The 21,292-nt window shown below is 53.4% G+C and overlaps 1 protein-coding gene across 5 annotated transcripts; it reads right to left on the bottom strand.

The window, feature by feature from the left end:
- Positions 1-3,354: 3,354 nt before the first annotated feature.
- ATXN7L3 (ataxin 7 like 3) lies at positions 3,355-7,587 on the bottom strand (the record flags this gene model as incomplete). Of its 5 annotated transcripts, none has more annotated exons than XM_080713732.1 (12): positions 3,355-3,503; positions 3,622-3,779; positions 3,865-3,936; positions 4,191-4,234; positions 4,487-4,555; positions 4,857-4,942; positions 5,082-5,148; positions 5,452-5,474; positions 5,657-5,754; positions 6,574-6,745; positions 6,953-7,085; positions 7,377-7,587. In XM_080713732.1, the coding sequence occupies 12 exons, from the start codon at positions 7,425-7,427 to the stop codon at positions 3,355-3,357; spliced, it is 1,122 nt and encodes a 373-aa protein (XP_080569858.1). The 5 variants fall into 5 exon arrangements, with proteins under 5 accessions (XP_080569858.1, XP_080569862.1, XP_080569859.1 ...); XM_080713736.1 differs by having other exon boundaries at positions 4,857-4,885; positions 5,082-5,127; positions 7,377-7,427; XM_080713733.1 differs by having other exon boundaries at positions 5,082-5,127; positions 7,377-7,427.
- Positions 7,588-21,292: the final 13,705 nt, after the last annotated feature.

The raw sequence follows: 21,292 nt of genomic DNA on the forward strand, positions 1-21,292 counted from the left end.
TGACATAGGGAGAAAATGAAAGGCATGGTCTTCCTCCTTTACAGCCTCCCCCCTCCTTTCCTGGCCAGAGCTGGACCCGAGGGCCTGGGAGGGAAGGGGTGGAAAGGATGTGGTGGGTACCCCATCCATAGGACACGGAGGCAGGTGTGGGGCCTCCCTTCTCGTCCACAGGGGTATAGACATCCCCTTTGTGCAAGCACAACTCAGGTAGAAACAAAGGTGTCCCCTTCCTTCACTTCTAGAGTCTGGAAGGAGTTTAGAGCTGATGGCCAAGCAAAGCCTGGGCTCTGAGGATCCCTCCCAGTGATGGCCCTGGCCCTTCTCCGTGCCCTGCATGTCTGCCCCTAGCACCAGAGCTTCCTGTCAGGATAGCTCAGCATGGCCCCAGCATCCTTCTGCAGGAGCCCGGAGCATCCTGCTTCTCGGTCTAGTCTTTTGAGACTGAAGTCATACAGACAGGGATGAAGGCTGTGCTAGTTTCCCCTACAGGCACTCAGCTGCCACCTCCCCCTCTGCCCAGTAGCAGGAATAGGGTGTTCTCCCTTCTTTCAAAGCACTTTGCTTGTGTTTTTTCCTTTTTTTAATAATCCTTTACAGAGCTCAGTCAGAAGGGGATTGGGGCACAAGGCCAACCCCTAGTGTTGGGAGAGGCCAGGCCACAGCTGCTGCTACCCTAGGCCTACGGCTGTAAGCAAGACAGTGCTGGCCCTCAGCCAGTGTCCTACCCTGCCGGACTCCAAGGACAAGCTCTGGGTATGGATCACTGGGCCCTAGGCCCTTGCCCCTGGCACTCCTAGTTGGTGGGGGTCAGTGTCTGTGACTAAATAAAGTTCCATTTTGTGGCAGTGGACCCTCCTCCTGTGGCATTGAGAATGGCTTTGCTCTGCCCCCAGCAACATGGCAATGAGGGTGGGTAGGCTGGGCTACCAACGGGAGATGCAGTTTATTTACACCAGCAGCCATGGGGGCAGAAGGAATACACAGCGTTTACAAAGTTAGCTACCTGTACAGGATGGATTACATATGCAAAAATAAAAATCTCAAGACCACAGGACAGCGTGAGCCCCACCCCCCTCCCCCAATGACCCCAGCATGCGGTAATGCCAGGCGGGTGGCCCCTGGGCATGCGGGGGGGAGTGATGCATGGAAGGAAAAGCCACCGGCCATGGAAATTAGTACAGAACCCCCCCACACACACTCAGACACATGATAGGATACAGGGTGGACGACACCTAGCCGGGGCGGGCGGGAAGAATGGGAGTTGAAACCCACACAGCCTGCTGTTAAGAGGGAGGGGTGGGGAGCTCCTAGCCCCTGCTCAGCTACATGGTAGGGGGGAACTCTCCCCAGAAGGAAAGGGGCTTGTTCCCTCAGGGTCCCTGCTGGACCAAGCCCATCTCTACCCCTCTGGGGCAGGGGGCTCTGCCCTGAGGGTGGGCCAAAGAACAATAGGAAGGTTATGTGGACAAACCAGTTCCCAAACTACTCCCCACTTCTCCCTCCTCCAACCAGAGGGGAGAGTGAAAGGCCAGAGGGGAAAGGGTGTGTTGGGGCTTGAGCTGCAGCTGCCTCTCAGAAGGGAGAGTGGCCCTCAGCCTTCCTCACTCCACCTACAGCCAGCTCCAAGACTTCCATTTGGAAGCAGGTTGGAGGTTGCCGAGCTCCTCTCCCTCAGGCTTTCCCTTAGAGGGAGGAGGGTTTGGAGGGCCAAGAACAGAGGACCTAGGCCCCAGGATTTATTCTAACTCCTGCCAAAATTGGTTTGGCTTTTTAAAAAATAATCACAATGCTTGGGTTAAAAACCAAATTTGTAACCAGGCATCAGCCACAATCAGAACCACCCCAGGGAGAGACTGGGGCTTCAGACAGGGTATTGCAGCCCCATCTCTGTTGTTCCCTTTACCCTCTAGGGTCCCTAACCCAAATCAGTCCAACCAGTCCTGGGTACTAGCTACCCAAATGAGGGAGTGGCTCCTCCTGGGAGGAGGGCAGGGGACATGTCCAGCAAGTGCCAGAGTAGTGGCTCAGGGTCAGCTCCATCCCTGTCAGTCAGCTCTGCTCCCAGCCAGCCCTCCAGCTTGGCTCCTGAGGGTGGTGGTGCCCTCACAGGGGTGGGATGGTACATCGTTTGAGGATGTAGACCAGGCAGGTGGGCACACTGGCATGACAGTCCCAGAGAGGCAATGACAGCCCTCCCCCTCCACAGAAAACCCAGGCATGGAGATCCCTCTTCCCACCCTACTCCTGGCAAAGGGGGAGAGGCACAAGACTAGGATTTTCCTCAGAGCCCCAAACCACAAGTACAGAATAAATAACTTAAAAGCGCGAAGGAAGGGGAAACAGGGCAGGCTTTGGAGGCAGGAGCACTGAGAGGAACCGAAGCTGGTCAAAGTGAAGGGTGGCAAGCAGCAGCTGGGAACCTGGGCTGCCCCAGCAGGCGGGGGCGGGGGCAGGGGAACATGGGCCACCCCAGGAGGGTGAGGCTGGGCCCCTTCCTGGGGCAGGGAATGAGGTAAGAAAACATTTCAAATAAAGCAGCACCGTTCCCTCTCACCGTGGGGCCCCACTCCTCACCAGCCCTGGGTCAGGGAGGGATGGCAGGGGAGTCACTTTGATACACAGCTCCCTCTTCCTACCTCCCCTTCCCATTCCTTGAAGCTGTAGAGGCTGGAGGCCTTTCCTGGCACCCATCAACAAACGGACAGCTCCTGCTGCCAAGGAGGCCCATGGGGACTGAGGGGAAAGGGCTGCCCTGTGAGGGCAGGGAAGGCGGCGGCAGTTCTGGACGCCTACCTCAGCAGACAGCATGATGTGCCTGCCTACCCCTGGGACTGGGGGCATTTGATAGGACTCTGCATACAGACAGGACATGCCCAGCCCTGCCCCTCAGCTCCAAGCACCGGACCCATTCACATTGCTGAGGGCAGCGGGGGAGACCCCCTCCAGGCTCAGCTTCCAACCCAGCCTCCCGGGTGGCCACAATGCCCCTCGGCAGGGCTTAGTCCAGTTCCTGGGGTGGGGGGCAGGCAGTGCTCTGGCACAGTGCCCAGGCCAGGCCCCTGGCCTAGCTGGACATCCAGTAACTCACAGAATAAATAGGAAAACCGCCTCCCCACCAAACTTATGTCCAAGGCATAATATGTCCAGGTCTGAGTCCTGCACGCCGAGGGTTCGTGCTCCATTGCAGAGGACCCTGACACCCCCCAGGGGTACATAAGTGGATCCTCTGCCCGCCTGGCCCACCAAGCTTCCCAAGCCCAAACCCCCAGCAGCCGTCCATTTGCCAGGCTATGCCACCTGGGTGGGGGTCGGGAGAGGGCTCTGCTTAGCCAAAGGCTATCCCTTGCACCCGAGTCAGTTGATGTCATCGTAAATGCTGGGCGTCGGGGGTGCCGGTGGCTTTGGCTTTTTCTTCTTGTTGGAGCCTAGGCTGGAAGCAGTCCCTACCAGGCTCAGATGGGATTTCTTTTTCTTGGTTTTCCTTGACTCAGAACTGTTGGTACCTATAAAAGGAAAAAAAAAAAAAAAAAAAATAGAGGCCCAAGGGATGAGAACAGGGTTATGACAGGTGATACCCCATGCCTTCAGCAGAAAGCCCTTTGACCCAACTGCATCACATACCTAGACCCCATCCCTGATTTTCACTCGTCTTGGAGGAGCCTGAATCAGAGGGTGAGAGATCAGAGGAGCCGTCCCACTGAAGCCGGCTGATCAGGGCCTGGCTGTCAGTCATGTCAAAGCTGTCATTATCCAGGGAGCTCTCAACCTCCGGAAGAACGCTGGAAAGGGGAGGGCCGAAGGGGGCGTTAGGGATGCATGGCCGTCCTGACCGGTTACAGCTCACCCCTCAGTAGGGTCACTTACGCTGAGGGCCCAAGGAAATAAATCCGCACGGTTCGCCTCTGCTCATCTGTGTGCTGAGGGCAGCGCAGGGACCTGGTGGGGACAGAATCATCAGACCCTGACAAGGAAAGGAGGCCTGAGGAACTCAGGTAGAGCCCCGCCCCTCAGCAGAGGCCGGAGGGGCGGGGGTGGGGGTGATATTCAGAAAACCCCCAGACAGTGGCCTAAGGTCTGATCACTGGAGGAGGGGAGGGGAACGGCAGAAGCCCCACTGTCCATGTCCAGGGGTACTCCAAACCCACGTGTGCAGGAGGGTCCCCAGTCCCCTTTCTAGGTTCTGTGCTCACCTTGTGCACATCTTCTTGGTGTGTTCAGAAATCACCCCACATTGCTGGAAGAGGAATATAAGCTGAAAGGAGGGATGAGGGAAACCTACTCTAGATACTAGATGTTCCCTCTGCACCAGCGCTACACTGCGCAAGCAGAAACGGCCTGGGGTCCAGAACACTGTGGGCCAGGAAACCTACTTTCGGAGAGCGCTCTATGGCCCCAACTGCTCTGTCGCCAGCCTCTTTCAGGCCCATGACCTCTGCCTCTGGCTCCAGCCCACTCCCAAGGGCCTCCCCTGTCCCAGGTCCCTCACCGTGGTGAGCAGGCTCCGCAGCTCCTCTGGCCCCAGGGTCTCATAGCTGATCCCAGTTGAGTTGCTATACTGTGAAAGAACCAGAGATACTGGTCAGAGGTAGAGCGGAGGCAAGCTAAAGAGGGTATGAGGGCAGAAGTGGACAAGCAGCCCCTCTCCCTCCCCTCCTGCTCCTGCGAGAGAGCAGTTTTCTGCGTCGGTCCATCCCATCTGCACAGGGATGAGGCGAGACCCAGAAAGAACACAAACAGATGAGACCCAAAAGCCCAGCTGGGGCTCTGGCTGTCAGCATTCTGACCGCCCCTGCCCATCGAATCCCAGCTACCTCCCAAGGACAACAGGAGGAGCGGAAGAGGGAGCCTCTACTCACCTTAAAAGGATCCGAATTGCTAAGTTCCCCTGAAGAAGAAAAAAGAAGGGGAAGGGTGTTTGATGCAGAGGTACAGACAGAGAACCCTGAAAATAACCAGAGAGGAAGTGGGGGTGACAGAAGGATCACAGGCCCTCCCTCAACACCCTGACTCCCAACTTCTCCCACCACCCCAAGTCCCAAAACACACAGCTAGCGGCACCCCGTTGCTCCAGCCCCACTTACCATTTTTGTGTTTTAAAGACTTGGATCTTCGAGGGGAATTGGGGTTCTGGAATGGGAGATACCATAGCTTTGGGGAAAGGGCAACGATAAGGGGGAGCCGAGAACCCAGGGAAGGAAAAAAGATTTGACAAAGGAACATCCTCAAATTCCTGCTCTTCCTTCCCACTAAGAGGCCTGTCTACCTACACACCCTCCCCACGCCCCCGAGGCCTCTGTTATCCCCCTGCCCACCACAGACACCCTCACCCCCAAACCCAAAGAGGCCCCCAGTGACCTCAGACGTGAGTCAAGACACGTGAGGACTCCCTGCCCAAAGGGGAGGGTACCTGTCCTTCACCCAAACTTCTCCCATGCCTGCCCCAGCTCTCACCTTGTCTGATTTTCTCTTCTTGGCTGTGGGAGACAAAAGGATAAAGAGCAGGGGTTACAGTCATCCATCTAAGAGCATTTAAAGAAAAAAACTATATCCTCCCCTCCTCATCTGTGACAATAATTTTGGACAAATGTATTACCCAATTTCTGCTTGCCCACCTCATCCTAGTACTCCCCCAAAGACGCCACAGAACCCCAAACACCTTTCTTCTCTGAGCCGTAGGACCAGTCGTTGTCATTGATGTCATCGTTATCCTCTTGGTCGCTCTCAGACTTGTTCATGTTGTTGCTATTGGCAATCCTGCCAAGGGTAGGGAAGAGAAAGAGTTAAAGCCACCACTGCTCTCTGTCTACAACTTTCCATATAGCGGATCACCTGGGCCGAGTACAACCCACCCTCTGTACACTACAAATGCTCCCAGGGCTACACCACGGCAGGCCACAAAAAACCCAACAGCTCTAGTTCTACCCACTTTTTATTTTTCGGTATTGGGGATTGAAACCAGGGGCATTCTACCTCTGAACTGCTCACTCAAGTTTTATTTTGAAAGAGAATGTCACTAAATTGCTGAGGGTCTTGTTATGTTGCTGAGGATGGCCTTGAACCTGTGATCCTCCCGTCTCAATTTCCTTAGTACTTGGATTACAGACATTACAGGTGTGCCTCACCATGCCAGGCTTTTTTGTTGTTGTTGAAACAGTGTCTCACTTAAGTTCCTGAAGCTGGCCTCGAACCTGGGATCCTCCTGTCTCAACTTTCCAAGTACTGGGAGTATAGGTGTACACTACCATGCCTGGCCCCAGGCAACTTTTTTTTTTTTTTTGGTGGTACTGGGTAATGGAACCTAGGGGCATCTACCTCCAAGCTACACCCCCAGCCCTGTTTTTTTATTCTTTATTTTGAAACAGGGTCTTGCTGAGTTGCAAAGGGCCTAAGTAGCTGAGGCTGGCTGCGAACCTCGATCCTCCTGTCTCACCCTGTGCTACTTTTTAAATTTTTTTTTAAATTTTTCTGTGGGGCTGGGATGAAACCCAGGACCCAATACATGCTAGTCCACTGAGCAGTTACCAGCTCCAGAGCAGTTACCAACCCCAGAGCAGTTACCAGCTCCAGCCTCACCGGCGGTTGGCGATACGGCTGCTGTTCCGACCCATTCCCAGGCACTTCTCCAAATGAGGAGCAAAGCGGGAGGCAGCAATGCTGCGGCTGCAATTGGGGCAAACACACTCCTTGCTCTTCCACTGGTTGAAAACCTGTCCAAAGATGTCCAACCCGGGCTGGTCCACGATCTCTGGGGACAGGAGAGGCGTGGCGATCAGGGTGGGTAGAGCACCCTTGCCTCTTCTTCCCACCCATGGTCCCATGGCCTCTTCAATCCCCCTGCCTAAGCTCGTAGGCGCTTCAGGCTCCCGGTCTAGTGCTCTTTCCAGAGAAGGACTCTCTCTCTATGCACTCCCCAGGCATGGCTAGACTGCTCGCCTTCCACCCTGAAGCTCACCAAAATCCTTCATGCTATCGGGGTCTGTGTCGTCCAGGAAGAAGTAGCCACACTTGACAGCCCGGTGTACCTCAAAGCAGAATCCCAAACAAGAATCCTCGACCAGGTCCGCGTATATCTCCTGAGCGATGGCCTGGGCCCCAGGGGAGAACATCCACAGTCACAAGAGTCGCAGTCCTCTGGACTGACAGCAACTCTCACCAAGCAACTCTGGCCCCAGCCAAACACCATGATTTCTTTTTCCATTTTCCCATCTTGGCTTCTGAGTTCTTTCTTCTTCCCCAATCACTGGGCCTTTTCAGCTGGCTATGTCCTTTAAGGAACAAGGCTGACTCCCTAAATTCCTCTTTGGTGTAGATGCCAGATATAGCGACGGAGAGACATCAAGAGAAAGAACTAGAGGCACACATGGGGGAGCCCTCACCTCTAATTTGCTGTTATCCAGGCCAGACAAAGACATTTCCTCCATTTTCATTTGTAAACTCTTGTGGAGACGGTGCTCTGACTGCTCATAGCACAGCGGGCGGCAACACGGCTGTACACATGGGGATGGGGGTGTTGGTGTGAGTCCAAGTCAGCTCTGGAGACTGCCACTTCCCCTCCCCACCTCACTGCCCAGGGATTAATGCCGGCATCAGGGCATCTCCTTCCCCAAGGCCCAGGATCAGAGTCTGGGTGGGCCTTCAGGGCCTGAAATCCAAGGGTAGCCTGGTCCTTCCCAGGCTCGAGATCAGGCCCCAGACTCTACTGCCAATCAAAACCTAGATCTATAGGAGGCAGCAGCTCACCCCAGGTCCCCAAAACTCAAACCCCTCTTTGATACCCATGGTGCAATGCAGCAGGGGGAGGAGAAGGAACTCTAAGGCCTCAAAGCAAACCCACAGGGTGTGGCAAAGAACTGCACAGACTCCTAAAGACAACCCCCTTCCCTAAAGGCTCTCCTCAGAGTCACCTCTGCTTTCAGCCAGGATGTCCACTTGGGGGGGTAATGGTACCAGAAGTAGGGACGGCCCTAGGACCCTACAACCTTCACCCCACTCTGTCTTCCCTTGATGTAAGCCTGCCACTCCGCAAGAGGAGCAGAACCGACCGAAGCCCAGAGCCAAAGGGGCATTCCCACCAGCAGGAGAGGGACAGAGCCCTGTGGGATGGCACCGGAGGAGTGGGCACTCCCCTTACCTGTTCTTGATTTAGATAACACCCTCCCTCCCTCCCTCCCTCCCTCCCTCAGGACCTGCTCGGAAGTCTCTCCAAGAGCCCCAAAGTCCAGAAACCCCCACCAAAGGATTCAGAAACAGCGCCCACAGTCCGGGGCCCCTGTGAACAGTGGGTACGAGTTTAAGGAGCTGCCGGCCTAGAGTGGGGTGGGGACTGACAAATGAGCCAGGGGCACTGGGAAGGGTAGGAGGCCGGGCCGCGGCTCTTCCCCTGTCCCTGCGGCACTGCTGCTGCATCATACCGACTGGGGGAGGAGAGCCGAGCCGCCCGAGGCCGGCGCCAGGCCGGGACAGACCGACCCCCAGAGAGTGGGCAGAGCGGGACGCGTCCGGCCCCTCTCAGTGCCCGCCTGCCCACAGCCCCGGCCGGACGGGGAGAAGAGTCCGGGAGGGTGTCTCTATTGTCCCGGGGGCTGGGGCCTGGCTCCCTAACAAAGGCCCCGCGCCCCCTCCCCGGCCGGCCCTGCCCCGCCCAAGGGGGACCCGGCCAGGGGGAGAACGGGGGGCCCGGGCCGGGCCGGGCAGCCGGGGAAGCCGGGCGTTTCCGCGTCGGCCCGGGGGGAGGGGAAGGGGCGCTGACCCAGACCTGGGGGGAGGGGGCCCAAGCCCCGCCTTGGGCCCCGCCCCCCGCCCCCCACAGGCCCCTCCCCCGTCCCCGTCTCCGTCCCGTACTCACCCCGCCCGGGGGGCCGCGCCGGGGCCCGGCGGCCTCTCAGGGCCGCGTCCTCCGGCGGCGGCGGCGACGGCGGCTGCTCCGGAGCCCCATGTCCGTCGGTCCGTCCTCGCCTCTCCCCGGGGCCCAGGGCCCGGGGCCGGGGGGTCGGGCTGCCCCCCCGCCTCGCCGCCTCACCGGGCGGCCATGGCCCCTTCCCCTCCCTCCTCGTCCCGTCGCCGCCTCCTCCTCCTCACCTCACCCCGCCCGCGCGCAGTCCGCGCGCCGTCCGCGCGCCCCTCCCCCCGCCCCCCACTCCAGCCCGCCTCTCCCGGGCGGGGGGTGCGGCGCGATCCCGGAGCGCGCGCGCGTGCCGCGACCGGAGGATGGATGGATGGAGCGAGCGAGAACGCGAGCGTGCGCGCGCGCGCCCCTCTCCCCCTCCCTCCGCGCGGGCGCGAGGCCAGGCGCGAGCGCGCTCCAACCTCCTCCTCTTCCTCCTCCCGCCCCTCCTCAACACCCCGCCCTCGCCCTCCCTTCCTCTTCCTTCTTTCGCTTTCGCGCGCCCAGCGACGGCTCGCGCCTGCTAGGAGGGCCCGAGCGCGTGCATCTGCCCCGCGGCCGCAGCTCGGCAGCATTTGCTCCAGGGGGCGGGGACCGGGAGGGGAGGAGGGGCGCCACGCCGCCGTCCAAAGTACCGGCGGACGGGGGCGGGGGCGGGGCGGGGGCGTGGCCTCGGCGAGGCAGCCCGGCCAATCGCCGTGCCGCCTCGGCCCGAGAGGCCCAATCAGACTGCGGTGGGTGGGGCAGCGTTCAAGGTGAGGTGCGCGGTGCGCTGGGGGCGGAGTCGTCTTGCCGTCCCGGCCGGCTCGGGGGCGGGGGCAACGGGTGGCGTCGAAAGAGAGCGCCGGCTCCCGGCCCGGCCTGGGACGCCTTCCGGCCCAGGCTCCCCCGCCCTTCCTCGGGGCTCCCGGCTCTTTCCTTCCCCTCCGCTCCCACTTTTACCCCGCGGCGTGCAGCCACTTCTTGTGAAGAAGACCAACTTGAAGTGGGGCGCACTTAGGACCTCGGGGCGGAAAACCTTTGGAGCCGAAGCGGCTCGTCCGCGCTCGTTCTCCCGGTTTCTGGGCGGGTCTCAGCCCACCCCAGGCCTGCGAACCGAGAAACGCCCGAGATGAGGGTCCGCGGCTGAGTGCAGGGGCCGAGCTGTGCTCCTCCGAGCCCAGCGCCTTCCCGGCCCTCATCCTAATTTAGATCCCACACCTGCTCGCCTTCCTGCTTCCGGAACTCAAGCTGGACCCCCACCTCTCAGACAGCGTGCTTGGCACTGGCCAGACACTCCCCTCACCAGCGCTGCTCCCCTGAGGGCTCCCACATCCGCTGTCCTCACGCTCTCAGTCCCCTCTTTGCCTTCGGGAAGAAAGGTCCCTTTCTCAGCCACAGTAGATGCCTAGACAAGCGCTCTCGTCTCGGTTACTGTCTGTGTCTGGTGCCCCAGAACGGTTGTGTGATAGCCTTCCTCCCTCAGGAGCTAGGGTTGAAGTCTTCATGCACACACTTTGAGACCATCATTGGCTCTTTCGCCTTCTCCAAACATTTATTAAGGTGATATTCCTAAGTAGCTACAACCGGGAGGCAGATCTGAATTTAACTCCATGGATTTGGCACATGAACTTCCCGTGTCTCCTTTTTTCCCCGTTGTCAGTGGAGATGGCGATACTACCTGTCATTAGGTTGTGAGGATTAACAAGCCAGCACGGGTGAGACTCATAGCTCAGTGTAAGTGTTTGGTAAATTTTAGCTGTTACCCTTGCCATGCTCCAGGTGCTGGGATATGAAGATGAAATAGGACAGTTGTGCTTCCTCAAGAAGCTCAGGGTAATCTGGTGGGGCAGGAAGACCTGTACGAAAAAAGTTGCCGAATAGTGTGATAAAAACAAGGGAGACATACACAGAGTTCAGAGGCGGCCAGGAGGAGGCACCAAACTGTAAGATGTTAAGAGAATTGGTCAGAAAAGGCTGGAGATGAACCAGAAGGCCAAGACATGCTGTCAGTCCCTCCTTTGCCTTTGGAAGAAAGGTCCTTGTCTCAGCCACCGGAGATGCCTGAACCAGACCCTTTATCTCAGTTACTGAATGTCTGGTGTCCTAGAACGGTTGTGTGGCAGCCCTCTTCCTCAGGAGATAGAAGTCTGAAATCACGTACTGTGAGACCATCATTGTCTCTTCCTTCCACCAAACATTTATTGAGGTGGTAATATTCAGAATATGAACCAGGCTGGGGAAGGGAAGATGCAGAAAGTGAGCAGACCAGATCATACAGGACTAAGCATGTGTCAAGGAGCTTGTGGGCTTTAACCCTATGAACAGTGAAGAGTCTTCCAGGGAAATCCTTTGGTCTGACTTGTGGGTTTAATTAATCACGCTGGACTGGATGTGATGGTGTACACCTGTAATCCCAGTATTTGGGAGACTTAGGAGGATCCCAGGTCTGCAAACAGCCTCAGCAATTTAGCAAGACCTTCAGCCACCTAGCAAGACCCTATTTCAAAACAGAAAAATAGCCTGGCGTGGTGGTACACACCTGTAATCCCAGTATTCAGGAAGCTGAGACAGGACCTCAGGAACTTAGTGAGACCCTTGGCAACTTAGTGAGATCCTGTTTCAAAATTAAGATATAAAAAAGTCTGAGGATTTAGCTTAGAGGTAGAATGCCCCTGGGTTCCATCCCCAGTGCTAAAAAAAAAAAACAACAAAAAAAAAAAACCCACAACAATTAAAAAGGCTGAGACTAGTCAGGCGTGTTGACGCACGCTTGTAATCCCAGTGCTTGGGAGGCTGAGACAGGAGGATCGCGCAGGTTCAAAGCCAGCTTCAGGTACTTAGTGAGGCTCTCAGAAACTTAGTGAGACCCTGTTTCCAAATAAAATATAAAAAATAGGTCTGGGAATATAGCCTAGAGGTAGCAAGCCTCTGGATTCCACCTCTAGTACTACAAAAAAAAAAAAAAAAAAAAAAAAAGAGTACTCCTGGGTTCCATCCCTAGTACTGCAGGGAAAAAAAAAAAAAAAAAAAAAGGTCTAAAAGTGTAGCCCGGAGGTAGAAAGCCCCTGGATTCCATCCCCAGTATTAAAAAAAAAAAAAAAAGGCTGGAGGTAGAATGCCCCTTGTGTTAAATCCCCAGTAGCACAAAAATTAAAGTTACAAAAGGGCTGGAGGACGCCGGGCGTGGTGGCACACGCCTGTAATCCCCGCGCTTGGGAGGCTGAGACAGGAGGATTGCCAGCCTCAGCTACTTAGTGAGGCTCTCAGCAACTTAGTGAGACCCTGTTTACAAATAAAGTATAAATAGATCTGGGAGTATAGCCTGGAGGTAGAAAGCCTCTGGGTTCCACCCCAGTACCACCAAAAAAAAAAAAAAAAAAGCAGTAGGAGCAGTAGGTTGTCATTGACTGAGTTGTATAGAATAAAGGAGACCGGGGCCCTGAAAACATCTTTAATGGGGATGGAGAACGCCATGGGGGGTGGCAAGTTCACGTAGGGACACATTGGGGTTACTGTGGGATCAGCTGGTTGATACACAGGTGGTTGAACTTAGTCAAGAGCAGAGAAGTTAGCCAGGTTTTCCGGAACTTCTACAGCATGGCTTCAGCCTTGCTTTCCTCTTCTGATCTCCCACCTACCTTTCAGGAATTCTCCACTCCACTGGTATTGATCTGTCTCTACTTAAATATGCCCACAACATCCTGCCCTAAGGGATTTGCACATGCTCAGGAACTTCTCCTGGCTGTTCCTGCTTTCCTGAATGCCTCCTGGTATCCTTACCCATGGCTGTCCTCATACCAAACTTCTTTACAGCTGGACTGGACTGTTCTGTGTGGGGACCTCTTTGGGCATGCACCCAGTGTCCATAGTTAGCACCAGCTAACTAAGGACTGAGCTGGTCCTGGCTGTGGGGGAGGCCCTGGGGTTACAGCAATTATTAAAAAAAAAAAAAAAAAAAAAAAGCCCGGCAAAGCCTGATATAGAAGAAACAAGTCTGTGTGCGGAGGTGTCCAGGCTGCTGAAGAAACACAGGGCATGGAGACCTTTTTGTCAGAAGTTCAGGGAAGACCCCTCTGGAGGAAGCAGGCTCCTCAGTGGAGCCCTGATTGACTAGCCATGGAGAACACCATATGTACAAACCCTGCAAGAGAGGGTGGTATGTTTGAGGCATGGAGGGATAATGTGGCTGGATTGGGGGCAGAGAGGCTAGCAGGGGCAGCTGACTTACCTCCTGGGGCCTCAGGGCTGTACTTAGTCAATGCACGTTTCTTGGGTGTCATGTATACGCCAGGCAGTTTGGGGTTCTGGAATTATTGTAATGAACAAGCAAGTTAAGCATCTTTCCCTTGGGGAGATAAGAAATGAACAAGTAAACAAATACATAATATATAAACAATGCATGTATTAGGAAATGGGGGAGGAGGCCTCTCTGGAGAGGGTAGTTGGGAAAGGCCTGTGTGTGAGGTGATATTTTAGCTAAGGCCTGAGGAATGAGAAAACCAGCCATGTGTAGAGGAATAGCTATTCTGGACAGAAAGAAGAGTGCAAAGGCCCTGTGGTAGGCACGTTCAAGAAATAGAAGAGAACCCAGGTGTGGTGGCGCACGCTGGTAATCCCAGCATTCAAGAGGCTGAGACGGGGATCGCGGTGTGTGGCCAGCCTCAGCTACTTAGTGAGGCCCCTTGCAACTCAGTGAGACCCTGTTTCGAAATGAAGACTAAAAAGATAGGACTGGGGGTGTAGCTTGGAGGTAGGATGCCCCTGGGTTTCATCCCCAGACTTGCAAAAAGAAAAGAAAAAAAAGAAATCCCTTGGTTGGATCATTGTGAGCACTTGGAAAGAGTAGGGTGAAAATAGAAAGAATGTACAGGCCAGGTAAGACAAAATTTTTCTTGTGTGGGTGGGGGGGTACTGGGAATTGAATCCATTGTCTACCTCTAAGCTACACCCATCCCTTTTTTTTTTTTGACACTGGAAACTGAAGGTCATTCTACCTCTGAGCTATACCCCCAACCCTATTTTTATCCTTTATTTTGAAACAGTGTCTCTCTGAGTTCTGAGGTCCTAACTAAGTAGCTGAGGCTGGCTGCAAACCTATGATCCTCCTGTCTCAGCCTCCCAAGTATTGGGATTACAAGCGTGTGCCACCATGCCCAGTTTACATCCAGGCCTTCTCTAATTTTTTAAATAGAGCTTCAAAGTTAAAGTTACCATGTACTGATTTTGAACCTGTCTTAGCCACTCAAGTACTAGAATTACATGTGGTAAATTTTTTAAGTAAAGAAGTCATCTGATTTGCTTTTTTGGTTTGTTTTTGAGATGGGGACTTGCTATATTGCTTAGGCTGGCCTCAAACTCCTGTGCTTAGGTGCCTCCAGCTCAGCTTCCTGATCACTTCGGACTGTGGTTGTACACCACCATGCCTGGCTTCAGCTGTTTTTCCTTTTCTTTTTTGTAGTCATGAGAATATACTACCACTGAGCTACATCCCAACCTTTCTTTCTTTCTTCTTTTTTTTTTTTTTTTTTTTTGTGTGTGTGTGGGTCTGGAGATGGAACCCAGGGACATTCTACCTCCAAGCTACACCCCCCTGCCCTATTTTTTATTCTTTATTTTGAAACCGGGTCTCACTGAGTTGCGGAGGGCGTCACTAAGTAGCTGAGGCTGTCTGCAAACCACAATCCTCAGGTCTCAGCCTCCCAAATGCTGGGATTACAAGCATGCACCACCACATTCGGCTCTTATTTTTCATTTTAAGACAAGGTCTTGCTAATTTTCCCAAGCTGGCCTAGAACTTTCAATGTTCCTGCTTCAGCCTCCCAGAGAGGCTGGGGTGATAGGCATGGGCTACTGTACCTGGCCAGATCTTTCTTTCTTTCTTTCTTTCTTTCTTTCTTTCTTTCTTTCTTTCTTTCTTTTTTTTCTTTCTTTTTTTTTTTTTCGGTACTGGGGATGGAACCTAGGGGCATTCTACCATGCCCAGCTTCTAGATTTGTTTTTTTAAGGCTTGACTGCTGCTGGGCGTGGTGGCACACGCTTGTAATCTCAGCATTTAGGAGGCTGAGACAGAAGGATTGCAGTTCACGGACAATCTCAGCTACTTAGTGAGGCCCTTTTTGCAACTCAGTGAGACCCTGTTTCAAATATAAAAAATTAAAAATAGTAAAAAATAGGGCTGGGGGTATAGCTCGGAGGTAGAATGCTCATGGGTTCCATCCCCAGTACCGAAAAAACAAAAACAAACAAAAAAAAAAAACCACTTGACTGCTGTGTGTGGAGCAAACTATAGGGGCAAAAGTGCCGCAAGAAGGCCGATTTTAGGAGGTCTTTACAAAGCTGAACAGTGGAGGTTGCCTTCACTAGTCTGGGAACGGCAGCTGTGGAGAAGGGGAGAGAGCTCTGAGAGGGGTGTAGGAAATAGAATAGACAAGTCTAGGTGATGGAAGTGAGAGAGGAGTTGATGCCCTGATTTCTAGGTCGAATAGGAACTAAATAGTTGATCGCTTTAGGTCTTAAACTACAAGACATTCTTGAGGTATCCCAGAGGATGCACAGGTGCACAGAAGAGCAGTCAGGGTCTTATGCCATTTTCTGCTACAACCATAAAATATCACAGACTGGGTAAATTACAAACAATAGAAGTTTATTTGGCTGGTGGGGCGAGGTGATGCAGGGTTGTAATTCCAGGACTGGGGATTGAACTCAGGGGCATTCTACCTCCAGGCTATGCACTTAGCCCTATATTTTTTTTATTATTTTTTTATTTGTTTGTTTGTTTGTTTGTTTGTTTTTTGGTGGTACTGGGGTTCCTGGAAGCCCTTCTACCTCACGAGACCTATTTTTATATTTTTATTTGGAAACAGGGTCTCTTAAGCCAGTGAGGCTGGCTTAAAACCTGCGCCATCCTCCTGTCTCCGCCTCCCAAGCTCAGGGATTACAAGCGTCTGCCACCATGCCCAGCTTATTTTTTATTTTTGAAGCAGGGTCTCACTAAGTTGCAGAGGACCTCACTAAGTAGCTGAAGCTGGCTGAAAACCTGTGATCTTCCTGTCTCAGCCTCCCAAGTGCTGGGATTACAAACACATGTCACCACTTGCCCCCACCGCTAAGGATCAGTTTCAAAGCTAGCTTCAACTACTTAGTGAGGTTCTCTGCAACTTAGTGAAACCCTGTTTCAAAAATAAAGAATAAAAATAAGGCTAGGGGTAGCTCAGAGGTAGAGTGCCTCTGGGCTCAATCCTCAGTACCACAAAACAAACAAACAAAAACAAAAATCAAGTTTATTTGGCCAACAGGTCTGGAGGCTGAGAAGCCTAGGAGTCTTGGTGCGAACATGTGGCGAGGGCCTCCGTGCTGTGCCGTGCCGTTGTGAGAAGGCAGGGAGGAAGTCTGACTGAACTCGCCCTTTTTATCAGGAGGCCTTTTTATCAGGAGGTTCGGGGAGACAGGACACCTGGGATAGGATGTGGGGGAGGGCTGACACCTGCAGAGTAGCCCAGCAGGCAGGACACAGACAGGCACTCCCTGGATACCATGATGGACATGTTAGTGACCAGAGAGGAGCCCCAGGGGAATGGTGAAGGTTTGGCCAGAGTCAGGCATGGTTTCATACTTCTGTAATCCCAGTATTTTTTTGGGGGGGATAATGGGGCTGGAACCCAGGGGCATTCTACCTCTGAGTGACACTCCCAGCCCTAATTTTTTTTTTTTTTTTTTTTTTTTGTGTGTGTGTGTGTGTGTGGGTCTGGGAATGGAACCCAGGGGCATTCAATCTCTGAGCTATATACCCTCTGCCCTGTTTTTTATTCTTTATTTTGAAACAGGGTCTCACTGAGTTGCGGAGGGCCTCACTAAGTAGCTGAGGCTGTCCACGAGCTGCGATCCTCTGGTCTCTGCCTCCTGAATGCTGGCCTGAATGCTGGAATTACAAGCATGCGCTACCATGACCGGCTCCAACCCTACTTTTTTATTCTTAATTTGTTTTTGGTTTTTTTTGTGTGTGGGTTTAGGGATGGAACCCAGAGGCATTTGACCTCCGAGCTACACCCCCCCGCCCTATTTTTTATTCTTTATTTTGGTCTCACTGAGTTGCAAAGGGCCTCACTAAGTAGCTGAGGCTGTCCGCGAACAGCGATCCTCCGGTCTCACCCTCCCAAATGCTGGGATTACAAGCCTGCGCCACCACGCTCGGCTCTATTCTTAATTTTTGAAGCAGGGTCTAACTGAGTTGCAAAGGGCCTCAGTAAGTAGCTGAGGCTGTCCGCGAACTATGATCCCTCTGGTTTCTGCCTCCTGAATGCTGGGATTACAAGTGTGTGCCACCACGCCCCACTTTTCTTTCTTTCTTTCTTTTTTTTTTTTTTTTTTGGTACTAGGGATGGGACCCAGGGACTTTTCTACCTCCAGGGTACACTCCCAGACTTATATTTTATTTGGAAACAGGGTCTCACTAAGTTGCTGAGAGCCTCACTAAGAAGCTGAGGCTGGCTTCGAACCTGTGAGACCCTCATATCTCAGCCTCCCAAGTACTGGGATTACAAGTGTGCGCCACCACGCTTGGTTTGCAATCCCTGTACTTGGGAGGCTGAGACAGGAGGATCACAGGTTGGAGGGCAGTCATAGCAACTTAGCAAGACTCTCAACTTAGGCCCTGTTTCAAAATAAACAAGGACTGGGGATGTAGCTCAGGGGTAGAATGCCCCTGAGTTTGGCCAGGAATGGGAGAGGGGTCAGGGTGGAGGGGAAACTCATGGACAGAGCCAGGACCTTCACCCCTTCTAGACTCCAGGAACCCAGCTGAGGCCTGTGCAGTGAAGACGGGCCTCCTTATCCACGGTCATCCTGTTCCAGCCGCTTCCCACCAGAGAGCTGGGGGGAGTTAGGAAATCACGTCTAACTCTGGTGGAGCGGAAGGCTACAAGTAGGACGACCCCCAGAACCCCTGATAAGCCTTCACAGACTGCAAGGGCTTGCCTCCCAGAGTGAACCCTTGACCTCAGGGGTTCATCGTTTCCTAAGGTAGTGCCCTCTGGGTGGGAGAAAATATGCTCTCCAATTTCTCAGAGTCCTTAGTGGCTGAGAACCCCAAGTGAACAAAGAGAACTGAGAAAGTACAAGAACAGAAGCACAGCCAGGCATGGTGGCACGAGCTTGTGATCCCAGTACTTGGGTGGCTGAGACAGAAGGATTGCAGGTTTGTGGTCAGTCTCAGTTAGTGAGGCCCTCTGCGACTTAGTGAGACCCTGCCTCCAAATAAAAATATAAAGTAGGAGGCAGAGACAGGAGGATCGCACAGGTTCGAAGCCAGCCTTGCTGGCTTAAGAGACCGTTTCCAAATAAAGATATATATAAAAAAAAATAGGTGTCTGGGAGTGTAGCCTGGAGGTAGAAGGGTTTCCAGGAACTCCAGTACCACACACACACACACACACACACACACACACACACACACACACACAATATACATATATATGGTAGGTCTGAGGGTGTAGCCTGGACGTAGAAGACCCCTGGGTTCCATCCTTAGTAACACACACACACACACACACACACACACACACACACCAGAGCACAGAACATTGTGAAGGTTGCGAAGGCAGGCTGTCCATGGAATCTTTAGAAAGAGGAAGGTGGTTTTAGAAAAGCCAATGATGTGAGGCGTGGTGGCACACACTTGTAATCCCAGTATTTGGGAGGCTGAGACAAGAAGACCCAGGTTCATGAACAGCCTCAGCTACTTAGCGAGGCCCTTCGCGACTCAGTGAGAGCCGGTTTCAAAAATAAAAAGACAAGCCGGGCATGGTGGCACATACTTGTAATTCCAGCACTTGGGAGGCTGAGACAGGAGGATTGCTCAGGTTTGAAGCCAGCCTCAGCTACTTAGTAAGGCTCTCAGCAATGTAGTGAGACCATTTCCAAATAAAATAAAATAAAATAAAATAAAATAAAAAAGTAGGTCTGGGAGTGTAGAGTGGGGGTAGAAAACCCCTGGGGTTCCATCTCTAGTACCACAAAAATAAGACAAAAAGACTAAAAAATAGGGCTGGGGTTATAGCTCAGAGGTAGAGTGCTCCTGGGTTCCATTCCCAGTACTAGGGGAAAAAAAAAAAAAAAAAAAAAAAAAGCAAACAAGCTGGCTTCAAGGGTTTTCTATACCAAATCTATCGGGTCACCTCTGCCACCCACTTTTATTTATTCCAGTGACCAGACAGCAGTCAAACCTTTGTTTTTCATTTTATTATACAAAAAAAGGAAAACAAAACTTCCACAGTTGGCCTTAAGCTTAGGCAGACACCTCTAAGCCACCCCCTCCCACTTCCCGTGATACAAATTCAAGTGTGGTTGTTGTTGAAACCTACAAAACACTCCTTAAATATTAGAAAAAAAAGGTGAGGGACTGGGGGTCCTCCCACCCCAGCCATCCCGTCCCAGTGCCAAAATGCACTCAGAGCAGCCTCTTACAGCGCCAGCACCCCACCCCCACGGCCCTGTCTGTACTGTAAGAATTTTTCAGTTTTTTTAAAACAGGAAGAAAAAGCGTCCTGTTCAAAGTTGTTTTTAAATGAAAACACATTCCACTAAAACATAATAGTTCAGGGGCATCAAAATAAAAGAAATAAGGTTCTTTGCAAGGGCTCCAGGGAAGAAATTGAGCCTGTAAACCCCTGTACCTAATTCCAGGGTCAGAAGGGAGTTGGGAGTGGGGAGTTCCCTCCCTAAACCTCCCCACCCAAGCACCAGGGTCCAGGTGAAGCCATCGGCTGTCACTTGAGAGGGACATACAGCCTATCTGAGGCGGGGCCTTCGTTTCCTGCTCTACCCCGTCGGGCAGAGCCCACTTCCCCTATTCCTGGCTTCCATTCAGAGAGGGACGGTAGAGCATAAAGCCCCAATTAAATAGGTCACTGACATGATTGTAAAAAAAAAAAAAATTGTTTGACCAATTTAGTAAAAAACAACAAAAAATTCAATCCACAGAGATAAGGTGGCTTGGCTTATTAAGAGTCAAGGAATCAGGGTACCAAAAAGCTGAGGATGGCTGGCAAGGATTAGAGGGCCAGCTGCAGGAAGCAGCTTCTGCAGCCCTTTCCCAACCAAGGAGCTGAGGGCAGGGCAGAGGGGAAGCAGACCTGAGAAATCAAAGGAAATGGGGCGGCCAGACGACAGGGGGAAGGCAATAGGGACGTATACATAAGAGCTCCCAACACACTTCCCGGCGCCCAGGTTCCGAGCCCAGGGTGGCCGGGCTGGCCCCTCACGGGAGCCAGGGCGGCCTTTTCCAAAGACAAGCTTTCAGGTTCACACCATCACCTGCCCTTCCCACCTTCCTGCTGGACCTTAGGAGCAGCAGCTCAGATGCACGTGACCCTGGCAGAGGGGAAGTGGTACAGAACCATCCAGAGTGACCTCACCACCCTTCCCTGACCCAGAGACCAGGCAAAGCAGAGGCCGTGCAGAAAGGGGGAACCTGGGCCTGTTCACACCTGGGTCACCATCTCCTGGCCCTCACCAGCCCTTTCCCAGAATCACAAAAACCGCAGTGGGCTCCAGGACAGACCCTTCTCTCTTCCACACACACTTGCACACATCCACAGGTACACCCGTGCTATGTACAGGACACACACACACACACACACACACACACACACACACTCTCTCTCTCTCTCACTCTTTCACACACATCAAGACCACTTAAAAAAAGCCCCAAATCTACCCCCCTAAACCCTCCCTCTCCCAGAAATGACAATAGAGACGGCAGCCGAGATCGGTAGGAAACGTCTCGTTGACAGCTCAGAGCTTAAAAAAAAAATATGTACACATATATAAAAAACACTTCTGCCCCCTCCCCCATAAGTGGGTCCAGGCAGCTCCTTCCTGCAGGGGCAGGGGAGAGGGCCAGCAGGGGAGTGCCTGTTTTCTCACAAAGGCACCCGCCCTCCTCTCCCCACATGTCCCCCGCCTCCAGTTCCGATGCAGGGGTCCAGGTGGAGAGCCCCTCTGGGAAGGGGTCCTCCCCAGGCTTCCACCCCACCTTGGTTTGGGCTGCAGGTATGGAGGGCCTCACTGAACTCTTTGGGAGCCCCCCCACCCCTACTCCCCGGTCCATTGTCCATGCCGGACCCACAAGTGCAGAAGAGGGGTGGAGCGTGGAGCGGTCCGGTCTGTCCAGTGCTGGCTCAGTCTGATGGCTGCTCTCCCTGGAGGACTCCCAGGGCTGACGGCTCCGAGGCTGCAGAGTCCTGGCCTGGGCTCCTCCAGCCCTACCCCCACAATATTTTGATTTTAAAAAAAGAAAGAGAAAGAAAGAAAGAAAGAAAGAAAGTGGGGGAGGCCAGAGGGCAGGGGACAGAACATGGGGAGAGACACAGGTGGTCAGCTGGGGAGGGGAGCGTGGGGCTCTCCCTGGCCGCCCCGGGGGGCTGAGCC

This window comes from Muscardinus avellanarius (genome assembly GCF_963383645.1).
Source record: "Muscardinus avellanarius genome assembly, chromosome: 16".
Taxonomy (NCBI): Eukaryota; Metazoa; Chordata; class Mammalia; order Rodentia; family Gliridae; genus Muscardinus; species Muscardinus avellanarius.